The sequence below is a fragment of the Saimiri boliviensis genome, chromosome 4, assembly GCF_048565385.1.
Source record: "Saimiri boliviensis isolate mSaiBol1 chromosome 4, mSaiBol1.pri, whole genome shotgun sequence".
In the NCBI taxonomy this organism is placed as follows: Eukaryota; Metazoa; Chordata; class Mammalia; order Primates; family Cebidae; genus Saimiri; species Saimiri boliviensis.
The window spans coordinates 133,791,907-133,808,323 of NC_133452.1; the positions used below are offsets into that span (position 1 = coordinate 133,791,907).

Here is a 16,417-nt window from a genome sequence, read left to right on the forward strand (position 1 = left end):
CTACTAAAAATACAAAAATTAGCCGGGCATGGTGGCAGTTGCCTGTAATCCTAGCTACTCAGGAGGCTGAGGTGGGAGGATTGCTTGAACTCGGGGGCCAAGGTTGCATTGAGCGAAGATCCTGCAATTGCATTCCAGCCTAGATGACAAAATAAGACTCTGTCTCCAAAAAAAAAAAAAAAAAAAAAAAAAAAAAAAAAAAAAAAATCCTACCTCCTGAGGGCCTCTATTACTGTAATTTCTAAAAGTGCCCCACCTGACCCTTGCGCCGAATCAACTCAATACTTAATGTTAAAAGTCACAGCATAGTAGTGAGTGCTCATACAGCCCTTTATGGCACTGTCTCACACACTGGCATCCAGCCAGTGTCAACTAGCACAGCCATACTGACTGTTACAGAAAATAGAATGGTAAGCATGAAATTAAGAAGTACTATAAATTCTTTTTTTTTTTTTTTTTTTTTTTTTTTTGAGATGGAGTTTCGCTCTTGTTACCCAGGCTGGAGTGCAATGGCGCGATCTCGGCTCACTGCAACCTCCGCCTCCTGGGTTCAGGCAATTCTCCTGCCTCAGCCTCCTGAGTAGCTGGGATTACAGGCATGCGCCACCACGCCCAGCTAGTTTTTTGTATTTTTAGTAGAGACAGGGTTTCACCATGTTGACCAGGATGGTCTCGATCTCTTGACCTCGTGATCCACCCGCCTCAGCCTCCCAAAGTGCTGGGATTACAGGCTTGAGCCACCGCGCCCGGCTGAATTACTATAAATTCTAATGTCTCATTAACTCTTTGTCTTAGACTCTCACGGTGGTCACCACTGGATGGCCTCCTGCACTGCAACATCTGAGAATCATTCATGGCACCACCTGCCAGTGCAGCCATGTCACCAGTGTACATCCACTGTTTGGTGCATTAGGAAAATCATCAGTTAATTATTATCCTCATACTGCTGTAACTTCTAAATAGCATATTTGTTTGGCTTTTCCTTGTTTCTATTGTTAATGTGTTGTTATTCATCTGGAAATAATTGTGCAGTGTTTTGATATCTATAAATTCAAGAACTTAGAATAGTAAACAGTAAGAGTGAAGTGACAAAGCTTAAATACATTTTATCTATCTATCTATCTGTCTATCTATCTATCTATCTATTTATTTATTTATTTTTTGAGATGGAGTCTTACTCTGTTGCCCAGGCTGGAGTGCAGTGGTTCAATCTCGGCTCCATGCAACTCCTGCCTCCTGGGTTCAAGCGATCCTTCTTCCACAGCCTCCCGAGTAGCTGGGACTACAGGCATGTGCCACTGTGCCCGGCTAATTTTTGTATTTTTATTTGTTTATTTATTTTTGAGATAGAGTTGTTTTTTTTTTTGACAGAGTTTCTGTCCTATCGTCCAGGCTGGAGTGCAATGGCACGATCTCAGCTCACTGCAACATCTGCCTCCAGGGTTCAAGTGATTCTCCTGCTTCAGCCTCCCAAGTAGCTGGGACTACAGGGATGCACCACCATGCCCAGCTAATAGTTTGTATTTTAGTAGAGATGGGGTTCCACCATGTTGGTCAGGCTGGTCTCAACCTCCTGACCTCAGGTGGTCCACCTGCCTCGGCCTCTCAAAGTGCTGGGATTGCAGATGTGAGCCACTGTGCCTAGCCAATTTTTGTGTTTTTAGTAGAGACCGAGTTTTGTCATGTTGGCTAGGCTGGTCTTAAACTCCTGACCTCAGGTGATCCATCCACCTTGGCCTCCCAAAGTGCTGGGATTATAGGAATGAACCTCTGTGCTCAGCCCATTTTATTTATTTCTTAAAATGTTTGAGAGCCGGGCTTGGTGGCTCACACCTGTAATCCCAGAACTTTGGGAGGCCGAGGTGGTTGGATCACCTGAGGCCCGGAGTTCACCTGAGGCCTGACCACCATGACAAAACCCTGTGTCTACTAATAACACAAAATTAGCTGGGCGTGGTGGTGCATACCTGTAATCCCAGCTGCTTGGGAGGCTGAGGCAGAAGAATTGCTTGAATCTTGGAGGCAGAGGTTGCAGTGAGCTGAGATCTTGCCATTACACTCCAGCCTCAGCAACAAGAGTGAAACTTTTTCTCAAAACAAACAAGCAAAATGTTAACAGTATTTTTTTTTTTTTTTTTTGGAGATAGGGTCTCACCCTGTTGCCTTCATCAGAGTGCAGTGGGTCCATCATGGTTCATTGCAGCCTCAACCTCCTGGGCTCATGAGATCCTCCCACTTCAGCCTTTCAAGTAGCTCGGACTACAGGTGCATTCCACGTGCCCAACTAATTATTATTATTATTATCATTATTTTGGTAGAGACAAGGTTTCACCATGTTGCTCAAGCTGGTCTCAAACTCCTGGACTCAAGTGATCTGCCCATCACAACCTCCAAAATGCTGGGATTACAGGCATGAGCAACCGCACCAGGCCTTTATACATTTTAAACATTGCTTTCAGATACTACAAACATGACTCTTCTGAATCGGAGCAAGAACACAAAACCAGGGATGTTAATGTCGAATCACAGCCTGGAACAACTGATATATAAAAATTATAACAGGTGGGAATGCTTCCAATAATGCATAATATTCAGTTCAAAGGAGACAGTAATTCACATTTATAAAATTTAATTAGAAACCAGAGAATTTTGACAAATCTCACAAGTAACTGATTATTGCTTGCAATGTAAATATTGAATGAAAATGATATACAAAGCACACATCTTATGAATGTGTGGAAAGCTGAATGTTCTAAGCATATTGCCGGTGCTCAGAATCCAATAAAAATCTAGTAACAATCAAGAAGAATTTGAAGAATGTTATGAATGAGCTTCACATAATGAAGTCTTTGAAATAATAAATCCCCTGAAATATTTTTTATCATAAAACGAACAAAACGTTGAAAAAGTGCCATTAGAATACTATCTATCGCTTCATTAGTCTTAAAAAAGGTTGTAAATACTGCATATCATTGCAGTCTATGTTAATGGTTCTGAGAGGGGAGACCCCCCTCTCCACCTTCTGTTTCCTGATCTCCACCTCCTCCCTCCTTTCCCCCTTCAAATGGGAAGGAGGGTGAAGAAGGAAAAAAAAAAATACTAAAGAGCTGGGAAGATGACACCCTGTTCAGTTCCCAGCATCTCTGCTATCTGAAAGCCTTGAAAAAGTTGCAAGTAAATGTTGTCCCTACTAGCTGGAGCCCGGCACTGGGTCACACCCCCACGTCCACACAGCCCAGGCTCCCTCCTGGAAACACCTCTGCCAACAAACAGCTTACTGCCTTTGTTTTGTGTCTGTAAGCCCCTCCCCTGCCGGTACCCACTCACGTTGAATATGAATTAGCAAATCAATGAAGCCAAAAGATTGTAAGGTCGGACGTCCAGCAAATGGACAAGGACATAGTTCCACCTCAGTTTCTCCTTTAGCGTTGTAAACCTGTAAAAGGGAGAAAAGCTGCTTCTGGGGAGCTCGGTGAATGAGGCTGTTGCCCCTGCAGCTCCTGGCAGAATAAAAAGACACTTCTTTCCTCAGTTCTGTGTTTGAGAGGTTTGTGTCTCGCCTTTCCTGTTTCAGTTATAATGGTTGCAAAACATATATCTACCATGACGAGACACCTTTTCAGTAAATTTATAAATCTAGGCAGTCAATCATTACCAAGAAAGCTTCCACTATGTCACAAAAATGTGTTTTTATCAGTGACTTACTTTTTAAATTGCAGACTTATAAAACTGATGATTTTTGGGGCCGGGCGCAGTGGCTCATGCCTGTAATCCCAGCACTTTGGGAGGCCGAGGCGGGCGGATCACCAGGTCAAGACATCAAGACCATCCTGACCAATACGGTGAAACCCCGTCTCTACTAAAAGTACAAAAAAATTAGCCCGGCGTGGTAGCATGCGCCTGTGGTCCCAGGTACTCGGGAGCCTGAGGTGGAAGAATTGCTTGAACCCATGAGGTGGAGGTTGCAGTGAGCCGAGATTGTGCCACTGCACTCCAGGCCGGTGACAGAGCAAGACTCCGTCTAAAAAAAAAAAAAAAAAAAAAAACCACGCACACACACAAAAACTAACAACAACAAAAAACCCCACAATTGGTGATTTTTGTTCATCCGAGGAACTCAAATGATTTATCAAGCTTACTCATCAATTCTCAAAAAAAAAATGGTTTTGATGGGAAATGGTTACAGGATGCTACAGATGGTTCTAATATATGTCACAGATAAATTTCAGGGTGCCAGTCAAAGTTTCAGAAAAGTCTCTGTGTATTTTAAATTGGTACTATATAAGTTACTATATTCAGTGATGTCAGGATGATGCAATAAAATGTTTAAATGAAAATTAACTATTTGCTTCACAAAACTCTATATTCACAACTACACATGAAATAAACATTTAGGAAAATTAAAAATATTTCTAAAGATACTGGAATTGAAGTCATGAAACTCGAAAGAATATTTGGGCACTCTGTAATAGCGGGATGCCAAGAGCATTTGGAAATTGTACCAAACCTTTTATCTTCACTGTACTAGAAGTTGTGAAATGGGAGTGGTAAGTATTTGACACAAAAGTTTTTCCCAGAAATTTGACACTAATTACTTATGTTTTAACAGAGATGTCAATCCTTTCCAGAGGGAAATATTAATGATTGCAGAAGCTGGATTCATTGCAGAAAAATCAGAATCAGTTAATATATCAAATTAAATAAACAAATCAAAGGGGAAAAGTAGACAATATTGTTTAAAAATATGATACACCATTTGAAAGAAAAATGTCAACTTTATGAGAAAAAGTCAATTAGATTATCTGATAACTTATGTGACTGCAATTATAGTTTGTTGACAAAAGTAAAATATATTGAGAACTTAAAAATTTTAAATTTAGTCAACCATGAAGGATGTTTACAAAGCTTCATAGATGTAACCAATTAAACCAACACAATTTTTAATTTAATAAATAAAATTATGTCTGCTCATTAAAGATGGCTTATATTAATTGATTTTTGTATCGGAGTGAACAGAGATATTTAGTAAGAATTTCTAGGCTGAGTGTGGTGGCTCACGTCTGTAATCCCAGGACTTCAGGAGGCTGAGGTGGGTGGATCATTTTAGGTCAGGATTTCCAGACTAGCCTGGCCAACATGTTGAAACCCTGTCTCTACTGAAAATACAAAAATTAGCCGGGCATGGTGGTGTGTGCCTGTAATCCCAGCTACTTGGGAGGCTGAGGCAGGAGAATCGCTTGAACCCAGGAGATGGAGGTTGCAGTGAGCCAAGATCACGCCACTTCACTCCAGCCTGGGAAACAGAGTGGGACTGTCTCAAAAAGAAAAAAAAGAATTTCAGACATGTCAAGGGCTAAAAAAATCTTTAATGTAACTGCTAAAGTGAGAGAGAATTTGGCCCTATAAACAATGTAGTTGACATTACATACGTCATAATATACAAACAATTTGACGGGGAAATTATTGGAAGCTTATACAAGGCTCTTTTGTCAAATCATGGCTAACATAGGCATATATCAATTAACCAATAATTACTACCTAAGAAATGCAAAAAGTTTAAATCAATAAATAATTTGGAACTTGTTATAATTGATTTAAGAAATTATTTATACTACAACTGTGTCATGTGGCAAGTAGTTTTATAAGTGTTTAGTTAGAAAAGAAAAATAGTATACTTGGGAAATTTTTATTTATATGTTAATTTACATTATCATACTAGTTGCCAACTATTTTGAATACTACTCTTGATCTCACTTACAGTTTGTTTGTTGTAAGTATTGATTGAATGATGTTTGACATAAATGAATAAAGATGACAGCCAGGACACCCAGGACAAATGAAAGCATAGCTGAAGGATTCTCAGGGTTGCAGTATTTATTATCTTATGGCTGAAACTTTTTTTTTTAATTATTATTTTATGAGACGGAGTCTCGCTGTCTCACCCGGCTAGATTCCAGTGGTATGATTTCAGCGCACTGCAACGTCTGCCTCCCGGTTCAAGCAATTCCTCTGCCTCAGCCTCCTGAATTGCTGAGACTACAGGCACGCGCCACCATGCCTGGCTAATTTTTTGTATTTTAATAGAAACAGGGTTTCACCATGTTGCCCGGATGGTCTCGCTCTCCTAGCCTCGTGATTCGCCCGCCTCCACCTCCCAAAGTGCTGGGATTACAGGTGTGAATCACTGCGCCCGGCAGCTGGAACACTTATAAACGGAAAGGACAAGCGCACAGAGGAATAGCAGAGCAGAAATCATGTGACTTTCTCTTGTTAACCTTTCCCCTTGTCCAGACCCTGCTGATTTGTCTATACGGGCATCTTCATATAGGAGCAAGACTCAGAAAGTTACATAGCTATACTTCTTTGCCTTTGTTTTCCTGAAGCCGAGTCCTCTGCTCGCTTTGGTTGCCACCGCCAGCTCTGCGGTTGGGCTGCCCATATGTAGGCAGATGTCATGAAAAGATCAAGTTCCCTAAGCAGCTGGAACTGCGGGAGGCTCAGAAAGAGGTTTCCTGAGCTGAAGACTTCCTGCGGGACTGACTCAGTAAGATTGCAGGAACTAGGCGGAGCTATTCAGGAAAGGAAACATTTCCTGTTTGCCTCTGAGAAGAAGAAGAAACCACTCTTTGCACAGAGTCACTTGACTCTAACTCCAGAAAGTAAAGCAAGGCGGTGCATCCTCCAGAAGAGCAGCAGGCAGGGCCAGCGAGCAGCCCAGGGCCACCAGTGAGGCTGTCCTTCGGTCTTTGCAGAAGCACCCTGTCTCCCGGCATCTCCTCCTGCTTGCTATCCCCACCCTGCCTGAAAGAAGTGAGGGGGATGATGGGGAGAGAGTCAGACAGGCTGGGGAACGGGAGGAGTGAGGGCCCTTGCATTTTTCTCTTATCCAAATTCAACATTTTCCCTCCAACTCTCTTCAAGCATCACTACTCTTACTTTCTCATATGGAACTACTTAGGGGTGGCAAAAGCCTCATGGGACTGATGCGGCTTCCCGTGCTTTTAATTGAAATGGTTTTTTTGTGGGTTCCCAAAGCTAAACAGTTCTTGGTCACACCAGAAGGAAATAAAGTATGATTATTGTACCAAGTAGTGGAATTGCAAGTGAGGTTTTTCTTGTTTATTAGAAAATTCTTTTCTTGTTGTTTTTATAGTGATATGCAATAAAAACAATTGGGAGAAGGAAGAAAAGTTGACCTGGATTTTCATAATGCAAAGAAAAAAACCACCCAAATTCCAGCTTACACAGATTTACATGTATTATCCAATTTAATTCATTTAGAATTCTGTGAAATCAGTCAGATAATTATCCCAGCTTAACTGACAGATATTAGGAATGAGACTTGAAAGTACTCAGCCAGGCCAGGCACAGTGGCTCCCGCCTGTAATTCCAGCATTTTAGGAGGCCAAGGCAGGCAGATCACCTGAGGTCGGGAGTTCGAGACCAGCCTGACCAACATTGAGAAACCCTGTCTCTACCAAATATACAAAACCAGCTGGGCATGGCAGCACATGCCTATAATCCCAGCTACTCAGGAGGCTGAGGCAGGAGCATTGCTTGAACTCGGGAGCCGGAGGTTGGATGAGCCGAGGTCATGCCACGGCACTCCAGCCTGGGCAACAAGGGTGAAACTCCGTCTCAAAAAAAAAAAAAAAGGGGCTCAGCCAGGATCTCATACCAGGTCTGTGGTGCAGTGCCAAGATGTCCTCTTCGGAAAGAATCACATGTACTGGTTGAAACAACACCAATAAACACCTTAGGCTGTGAGTTGGACACAGTGAGGTCAATACATGTGCTGCAGCATTCCGTAGTCTTTCAGTGTCCCATGGGCTATTTGTTCCCACAGGTACAGGTCCTTTACATACCCTGCAGGGACAGTGATTTGCATGGGGAGGGCTGGTGCACAGCTCTGCTGGCTGTGAGCAGTGCAGGCCTCTGGGGGCTGTGACTCTTCAGAACTTGGAGCCGGTTGGGGGCCTCCAATGCCCTGTGCTGACGAGCTGGCCTGGGGGCTTCTCCTTACTAGGGTCTTCTCTCAGTCTCTAAAGGTGTGCACAGTCTCTCCTGGGCACGCAGACAATGGGCTGGACAAGCATCTCTCCCCTCTAAGGCCCAGTCACCAAGCATTCCCTCCAGGGGGTGGGCTTTGGAAATTCTCACTACATATAAACAGCTCTTCTGTCACCTAGTATTTTCTAATTCTGGAGTGGTGGCTCCCAGTCTCTTCACCACTAAGGAAGCTTAGGGGATTTCTTCCCTCCTTCTGTTTCAATATGGTTTTAGCTACCAAACAGAATCCTCTAAGTGATCTTTTTTTTTTTTTTTTTTTTTTTTTTTTTGAGACACAGTTTCACTGATGTTGCCCAGGCTGGAGTGCAATGGTGCGATCTCGGCTCACCACAACCTCTGCTGTTGGGTTCAAGTGATACTTCTGCCTCAGCCTCTGGAGTAGCTGGGTTGACAGGCATGTGCCACCATGCCCAGCTAATTTTGTATTTTTAGTAGAGATGGCATTTCTCCATGGTGGTCAAGCTGGTCTAAACTCCCGACCTCAGGTGATTTGCCTGCCTCGGCCTCCCAAAGTTCTGGGATTACAGGTGTGAGCCACTGCACCCTGTCTTCATTTGCTTTCTTGCACTGTTCATCAAAGATGTATTTAAGATCAGCATGAATACAAGGTTACATCATTTACAATATTTGAAAGTAAGTCCCAGCCCCAGTTGAGATTCCAGTCTGGGCTAGCTGACCTAGAGGGGTTGTTAAATGTCTAGTAATAGGAACAGCTGTCTCCCTTTCCTTCTCCTGCTGTGGCAGATGCTTTTTTCCTCTAGGACCACTGACTTCTGGAGATCTATGATTCATAACCTTGTGGCTATAAATGCGATGTCAAAGAGGACATGAGGCCAGGTGTGGTGGCTCACACCGTAATTCCAGCACTTTGGGAGGCCGAGGTGGATAGATTACGAGGTCAGGAGTTTAAGACCATCCTGGCCAAGATGGTGAAACGCTGTCTCTACTAAAAATAGAAAAAATTAGCCAGGCATGGTGGCAGGTGCCTGTAATTCCAGCTACTGTAGAGACTGAGGCAGAGAATTGCTTGAACCTAGGAGATGGAGGTTGGAGTGAGCTGAGATCGTGCCACTGCACTCCAGCCTGGGTGACAAACCTAGTGTCTGTCTCAAAAAAAAAAAAAAAAAAGAAGACAAAATAATTCAGGTTCCTCTTTCCCTTGGGTTACCTCTCCTGGGCAAATTAAGAACAGGCACTTGGAGAAAGGAACCAGGGTTATGCCATAATCAAAGGTCTGTCCACCTACGATGGCCCAAGGAGGTGGGACCTGACCATGACTCACCATTATCTACGTAATGCAGCCTAACTATCCTGTTCTGCTTTTAGCTATTCAAGACTAACTAATCACGGAAAAGTCACGTTTTCCCAACAGTATATTGACTGAATCACTGGGTGTAATGCCAGAGGAGTGGGACCTGCTTGACCTCTCTTCCCTCGTGTCCAGGTGCCCAGAAGCCCCTATGTGGCAGTGGGATCCAGAGGTAAGAAAGCACAGTTCCTGTGTAGCCTCACGGGGAGTAGGTGCCTCACTGGGCTGGTTCTCAATTGTTCCAGGGTCAAGCCAGGAGGCACAAGCAACCTGCTCTTCATCCTTCCAACATTTTTTTTAGTAATAACCCTAGTCCTTTGATTAAAACACCTATAGTGGTGTCTTACATTTTTTTCTTCCTTTTTTTTTTTTTTTTTTTGACAGAGTGTCTCTTTGTTGCCCAGGCTGAGTGCAGTGGTGCAATCTTGGTTCACTGCAACCTCTGCCTCCCAGGTTCAAGAGATTTCCCTGCCTCAGCCTCCTGAGTAGGTAGGAGTACAGGTGCATGCCACCATGCCCAGCTAAGTTTTTGTATTTTTAATAGAGGCGGGTTTTCACCATGTTAGCCAGGATGAGCTCGATCTCCTGACCTTGTGATCTGCCCACATCGGCCTCCCTAAGTGCTGGGATTACAGGCGTGAGCTACTGCGCCCAGCAAGTCTTACATTTTTCAAAGCATAACTCAAACATTGCTTCCTTATAAACCTTCCTGGGTCTCCAAAAAGGGATCCCCAACCCCTGGGCCGTGGACTGTTACCAGTCTGTGGCCTGTTAGGAACTGGGCCGCACAGCAGGAGGTGAGTGGCAGGTGACCAAGCATGACCGCCTGAGCTCTGCCTCCTGTCAGACTGGCAGTGGCATTAGATTCTCATAAGAGTGTGAACCTTATTGTGAAGTGTGCATGTGAGGGATCTAGGTTACTCACTCCTATGAGAATCCAATGCCTGATGACCTCTCAGTGTATCCCATCACCACTAGATGGGATTGTCTAGTTGCAGGAAAACAAGTTCAGGATTCCTACTGATTCTACATTATGGTGAATTATATAAATATTTCATTATACATTACAATGTAATAATAGAAATAAAGTCCACAATAAATATAATACGCTTGATTCATCCCGAAAACATCCCTCCCTCCCAACTTGTCCGTGGAAAATTTGTCTTCTATGAAATCGGTCCATGGTGCCAAAAACGTTGGGAACCACCATCTTAGAAAACAGTTTCCTCTCTGACTTTTAGCATTTTGTACCTTTCTTTCAGTACTAACCACAATAGTTATCTGTCTGTTTTTTCACTGTCATTAAATCTTAGGTTCCGTCAGCACAGGAAACATTCTTGGCCCCTAGTCCCACTCTGAACCTCACAATATTCTTTGAACACAGGAAGGGTTCAGTAAATATTTGTTAAAATCTGTTGGAGTTTTGGCTTAGAAAGGTTTCAGATTTAAAACTGAGGAAAGCCGACCTATGAGGTAAGGCAAACATAGAACGCCAATATGGTGGAAGTAGAAATGGGCAGAGCAAGCAGAGAAGGAAAACAGTTCACTTTTCTGGGACACTAATAAGGAGCAGCAGTTCCCCTTTAATTTTTTAAATGCTAGGATGAGTTCAAATTTCCATCACATCTATACTTCGATTTTCTTTGCATTAATTAAGACTTCTTTGTTGCTAAAATGCAAAGATTCCGGGCTTACACAGAAACTAATACTCTAGGAGGAATGTCTGAGATAAAAATATCTACCACTAACCGAGACCTAACTATCAGGTTGCTCATTTTGTGTTCTGTAATAGAATAGCACAGATTGAGTAATCTTTAAAGCAAAGCAATGTGTTTCATGGTTCTGCAGTGTAAAACGTCTAATATCAAGATCCTGGCACGTGGTGAGGGTGTTTTGTGATCACCTCTTGGTGGAGGCAAGTGGGTGAGTGAGGGCAAGAGGTGGAACCTGCTCAACCTCAAGCCCTTTTGTGATCAGTATGAATCCATTCGTAAGGTTGGAACCCCATGGCCGACCATTAGCCTTCACTTACCGATACGGCTGCATTGAGGATTCAGTTCCCAACACATGCTTTTTGGAGGACACATTCAAACCACAGCATAGGTACTTTATATTAGCTTTGCAATAACCCTCCCAGGAAAAGGGTGTCACATACAAATTGAGGAACCGGAGCCCAGACAGGTGAAGCCCCACCACGTAGGTCACACAGGAGGAAATGGCAAAGTAAAAATTCACGCCCAGATCTTCCTGGGCTTTCTCACCACGCATGTTGTTGTCTCACTGTGGATATCCCCTGAGAGAATGAGACTCAGGTGATTAGACAGATCGACCAGGGAGAAGGGGAAAGTCAGCATGACCAGGACTAGAACACAGGCCAGGGGGCCCAGTTGTAGGCGGACCATGGCATTGAGGCCTAAGGATGGCTTGAATGAGGTCTAAAAATAAGAACAAAATAAGAACAAAGTACAAAATGCACAAATGAAATGCAAATGATGCTTGATTACAAATTTAATTGTATTTCCAAGTGAGCTGCAGCTTATCTTGGGAGGGTGAGGGAAATGAAGGTACTGTTAAAGGGCCATGGGAGAGAAAAGTATCTGTGAGAATAATCTCCTGTGGCTCTGCTGCCTCATGGATACACTGGAGCAGGGATTTGGCCCCCAAAGCCTCAGGTAGCCCCAGGCCTGTGGCTTTGCTGGGGGCAGCCCATGTGGCTGCTCGTGTGGGTTGGAGGCCGGAGCCTGAAGCTTTCCTAAGTGGGCACTGCATGTTGCTACTGACTCCGTAGTTCTGGGGTCCTGCTCCCACTACTCCACAAGGCACTCTCTCCAGTGGCCTGGCTTCCACGGATACACTAGACATTTCCCTGGTGGGGGCTCTCTGTGGCAGCTGCACCTCACATTTCCACTTGGCATCACTCATGTGGAAGCAACACATGTCAGTGTGAGGAAGGGGTCATGATGGGCACCGGGGTGGGCTGTGTCTCCACCTCCTCATATTATACTAAAAGGAACACAGGTACATGCAGATGCCTTTGCAGAAAGAGAAGGCAGAGTCTCTTGAGCTCATAAAGCGAGGCGTGGAGGAATCCCCGATCTTTGTCTCTCACAAGGTAGCTGTCTCAGACTGCAGAAAAAAACAGTCATGAACAAATTCAGATCCGTCACAGTAAGTGATGACCCTGAACAGCTCATCACACACTCAAAAGTTCCCAATCAAAAAATCCCCATAACCCAGTCCTGTCCCCTCTGCCCCACCCCCCACCCAATTCAGACCCCCAGGGTCTCTCCTTTACAAGCTGTGAGAGACAGATCAGAGCCCTGGGCACTGTCGCTGGCTGGGGTAGAACAAAAACAGGACCTGGTCAGAGCCTGAGGGAGATGTGGGCCAGGAGGAATTATGGGGTGGGTGACTCCTCCACACTCCTGCCCCCTACTTACATGAAGCCTGAGAGTAGCTCCCTCCTTTTCCACCTGTGGGAAGAAAATGTCCTGTGAGGGGACAAGGAGAAGGCAGAGCCACAAGGTCCTAGAGGAATCCCCTAGTCTTGGACCCCAGAGAAATTTCCAGAACTGTGACTGCAGACCCAGGGCAGGATCAGGAAACATGAGGAAAGCAGAAGTGGGTCCTGGACCAGCTGTCCTCCTGAGGTCTGTCCTCAGCAGGGACCTTCCCTTGTGACCCGTGACTGCTGGGATCAGGTCCCCATCACCACAATCATCAAGGTGATACATCTGTCCTTCAATGTCACAGGTCCTTTATAAAAGAGTAAGCGCTGGCACACAGGGCCCAGGCTGAGTAGGCCTGTGTGTGTGGATGCTGCTTCCCAGTAACTAAGCAGGGCACACTTCTACCCGGGGCTTGAAATCCCCAGTGGGACAAAAAAACTGAGACCCCACCCCTAACGCCTTCCTCACCTGAGCTCTTCTTCCTCCACATCACAGCAGCGACCACAGCTCCAGTGACCACAGCTCCAAGGACAACCAGGGGAGCAACGATGCCCACGATGGGGATGGTGGGCTGGGAAGACGGCTCTGGGAAAGGAGGAGGTGAGGGGCCCTGACCCCCAGGCCTCAGCCCCGACCCTGATAAAGGGCTCAAGAAGGGCTCCAGCTTTCCCTGAGAAGAGATGTGACCCCCCTCCCCCATCCCCTCCTTACCCCATCTCAGGGTGAGGGGCTCCGGCAGCCCCTCGTGCTGCACATGGCACGTGTATCTCTGCTCCTCTCCAGAAGGCACCACCACAGCCGCCCACTTCTGGAAGTTTCCGTCCCCTGCCGGCCTGGTCTCCACAAGCTCCATGTCCTGGATCAGGTCCTCCCCATCCCGCTGCCAGGTCAGTGTGATCTCCGCAGGGTAGAAGCCCAGGGCCCAGCACCTCAGGGTGGCCTCATGGTCAGAGGCGCGGTGGTGGGTCACATGTGTCTTTGGGGGATCTGAGGGGAAGAGTCAGAAACTTCAGGCACTTTGCATCTCTCATGGGACACTCCAGCAGTGCCTGTGTGACCATCTTGAGAACAAAGAGGACATTTAGAGTAGGAGAGCACAAAACCTAGACACCAGCCTGGACTTAGGGGTCTGGGATAGCCTCTTATTCCTTGGAAAGTTCTAGAACTGGGGTGAGATAGCCCAGGATAGAAGGAGAAAAGGAATTTCTGGTTCTGGCCTGAGTGGATGCTGAGTGACTGAGAAAAGCTGAAGTCAGACCTCCAAAGACGCTTGGTGTGGGGCTGAGAACCAGGCAGGAGAGAAAGTCCCCCATGATCCCTAACACTGGGAGTCAAGGAGAACTGCTGATCAGTTCACAGTTCATTTGAAGGATGGACTCTCCAGCGAGACTGGATTCCTTAATTGCCCCTGAGAAGGGCTGGCTCTTTAAGAGTCACTCTTTGGTATAGGATCTCCTGTTCCCAGGGTGACAGCTCCGTCTCCTGATCCAAGGAGCAAGGGGTATTCTGGCCTCCATCCCTGTTTCTTCTACTTTTTTGAGTTGTCAGCTGTGGGCACAGTCCCAGCCCAAGAAGGAGATGGGAGAGTTGCCCTGTGTCCCCTCTTACCCGCACGCTGCAGCGTCTCCTTCCCTTTCTCCAGGTATGTGTGGAGCCACTCCACGCACGTGTCCTCCAGGTAGGCTCTTTGGTGGTCCGCCTCACCGGTCTCCTCTGACTTGCGCTGGGAGATCTGAGCCGCGGTGTCCGCCGCGGTCCAGGAGCGCAGGTCCTCGTTCAAGGTGAGGTAATCGCTGCCGTCGTAGGCGAACTGTTCATACCCACGGAGGAAGCGCCCGTCGGGCCCCAGGTCGCATCCATGCATCCACTGGAGGGTGTGAGACCCTGGCCCCGCCCCTGATGTCAGCCCCGCCCACCGAGCCCCGCCCGCACTCTCGCCCGAGCCCCGCCCCCACTCTCGCCCCGCCCCGCCCCACCCGCGGGGATTTTCTCCTAAACTGAAAATGAAACCTGGTAAAGCGTCCCGGGCTCGCCCAGGTCGAGGGTCTGGGCGGGTCCCACAGACTCGGGGTGGATCTCGGACCGGGAGACTCGGGGTGACCCGGGCTGTCCGCGGGTGATGGGAGGGAGTCGTGACCTTGTGCCCCGGGCAGAGTCACTCACCGGCCTCGCTCTGGTTGTAGTAGCGGAGCAGGGTCCGCAGGTTCACTCGGAAACTCTGTGCGGTGTCCCTGGCTCTCTGTGTCTCCTTCTCCCAATACTCCGGCCCCTGCTGCTCCATCCACGGCGCCCGCGGCTCCATCCTCGGAATCGCGGCGTCGCTGTCGAACCGCACGAACTGCGTGTCGTCCACGTAGCCCACGGAGATGAATCGGGGCTCCCCGCGGCCGGGCCGGGACACGGAGGTGTGGAAATACCTCATGGAGTGGGAGCCTGGGGGCGAGGACGGGCTGAGACCCGCCGACCCTCCTCCGGGTCCAGCTCCTCGGGCCCTGCGCCCGGGTCTGGGGGGCCCCCTGGCTCCTCCCCGCAGAGGCTGTTTGACTCCCCACCCCGCACTCACCTGCCCAGATCTCGGTCAGGGCCAGGGCCCCCGAGAGCAGCAGGAGGAGGCTTCGGGGAGGCATGACTCCATTCTCTGCGTCTGTGGAGAACTAGTCTAGGGTGTGTGGGGACTTCATAGTCGAGAATTGTGGCCGTTCATTCATTGGCTTCTCTAGAAATCCGACACCCAATGGGAACGAAAACTGAGTCTGTGTCATGAGTGTCCAGGAAGAAGGACCCGACCAGGTTCGGAGAAGAAATGAAACTGCCGAGTGAGGAAGTCCTAAGGCTACACCTCCCCTGTTTCCAGGCTCTGCCCTTGGGGCCTGAGACCGTGAGAGCTACGCCCGGGGACCTGGAACACTGTCCTGCTCCCTCTGTTCCTGACCCAAGCGCGCTCTTTGTCACGCTATCAGTGCTTTTCTTCGTCGTCGTTGTGTGTGTGTGTGTGTCTGGGTGTGTGTGTGTGTTTGGAGTTGGATGTGTGTGTTAGGAGGTGTCTCGCTCTGTTGACCAGGCTGGTCTCGAACTTCAGTCCTCAAGCGATCCTCCCATCTCGTCCTCTCAAACTACTAGATTATGGGCATGAGCCACCCCGCCTCGCCTTGGTTCTCTCTCTCTCTCTCTCTCTCTCTCTGTGTGTGTCTGTGTGTGTGTGTGTGTGTGTGTGTGTGTGTGTTCGTGTTTTGAGACAGAGTTTCGCTCTTGTCGCCCAGGCTGTAGTGCAATGGCGCAATCTCGGCTCACGGCAGCCTATGCCTCCTGGGTTCACGATTCTCCTGCCTCAGCCTCCCCAGTAGCTGGGATTACAGACATGTGCCACCATGCTCCGCTAATTTTTTAATTTATAGTAGAGACGGGGTTTCTCCATGTGTGACATGGTAAAAGCCCCATAAAACTGCATACCTCAGCCATACCTCGGCTTTCTGTTGAAACTGCTCTCTGTAACCCAAATGTGAATAAGTAATTAAGGACTGTAATTTCCACTGTACCCAGAAATGTGTAAACAAATGCTAATCTTGACTTTTGTGAACCACTTAAGTAA

At 47.1% G+C, this 16,417-nt stretch overlaps 1 protein-coding gene across 2 annotated transcripts; it reads right to left on the reverse strand.

Annotated features, from left to right (window-relative positions):
* Positions 1-11,869: 11,869 nt before the first annotated feature.
* Positions 11,870-15,517, reverse strand: LOC101044935 (popy class I histocompatibility antigen, alpha chain E). Of its 2 annotated transcripts, none has more exons than XM_074398323.1 (7): positions 15,392-15,514; positions 14,992-15,261; positions 14,437-14,712; positions 13,540-13,815; positions 13,297-13,413; positions 12,820-12,852; positions 11,870-12,505 (listed from the first exon to the last, which is right to left on the reverse strand). In XM_074398323.1, exons 1-7 carry the CDS (start codon positions 15,453-15,455, stop codon positions 12,501-12,503), a joined length of 1,041 nt encoding a protein of 346 aa, XP_074254424.1. In that variant the 5' UTR covers positions 15,456-15,514; the 3' UTR covers positions 11,870-12,500. The 2 variants fall into 2 exon arrangements, with proteins under 2 accessions (XP_074254424.1, XP_074254423.1); XM_074398322.1 differs by lacking the exon at positions 11,870-12,505 and adding an exon at positions 12,513-12,716 and having other exon boundaries at positions 15,392-15,517.
* Between the last annotated feature and the right edge of the window lie 900 nt (positions 15,518-16,417).

Bases quoted from the DNA above. Each gene is read 5' to 3' on its own strand.
- LOC101044935 (XM_074398322.1), bottom strand. From the start codon at position 15,455: ATGCCTCCCCGAAGCCTCCTCCTGCTGCTCTCGGGGGCCCTGGCCCTG. The intron at 14,713-14,991 runs GTGAGTGACTCT...GGGCGGGGCCAG, and splicing joins CTACAACCAGAGCGAGGCCG to GGTCTCACACCCTCCAGTGG. The intron at 12,853-13,296 runs GTGAGGAAGGCG...TTCTTCCCACAG, and splicing joins GTGGAGGAAGAAGAGCTCAG to GTGGAAAAGGAGGGAGCTAC.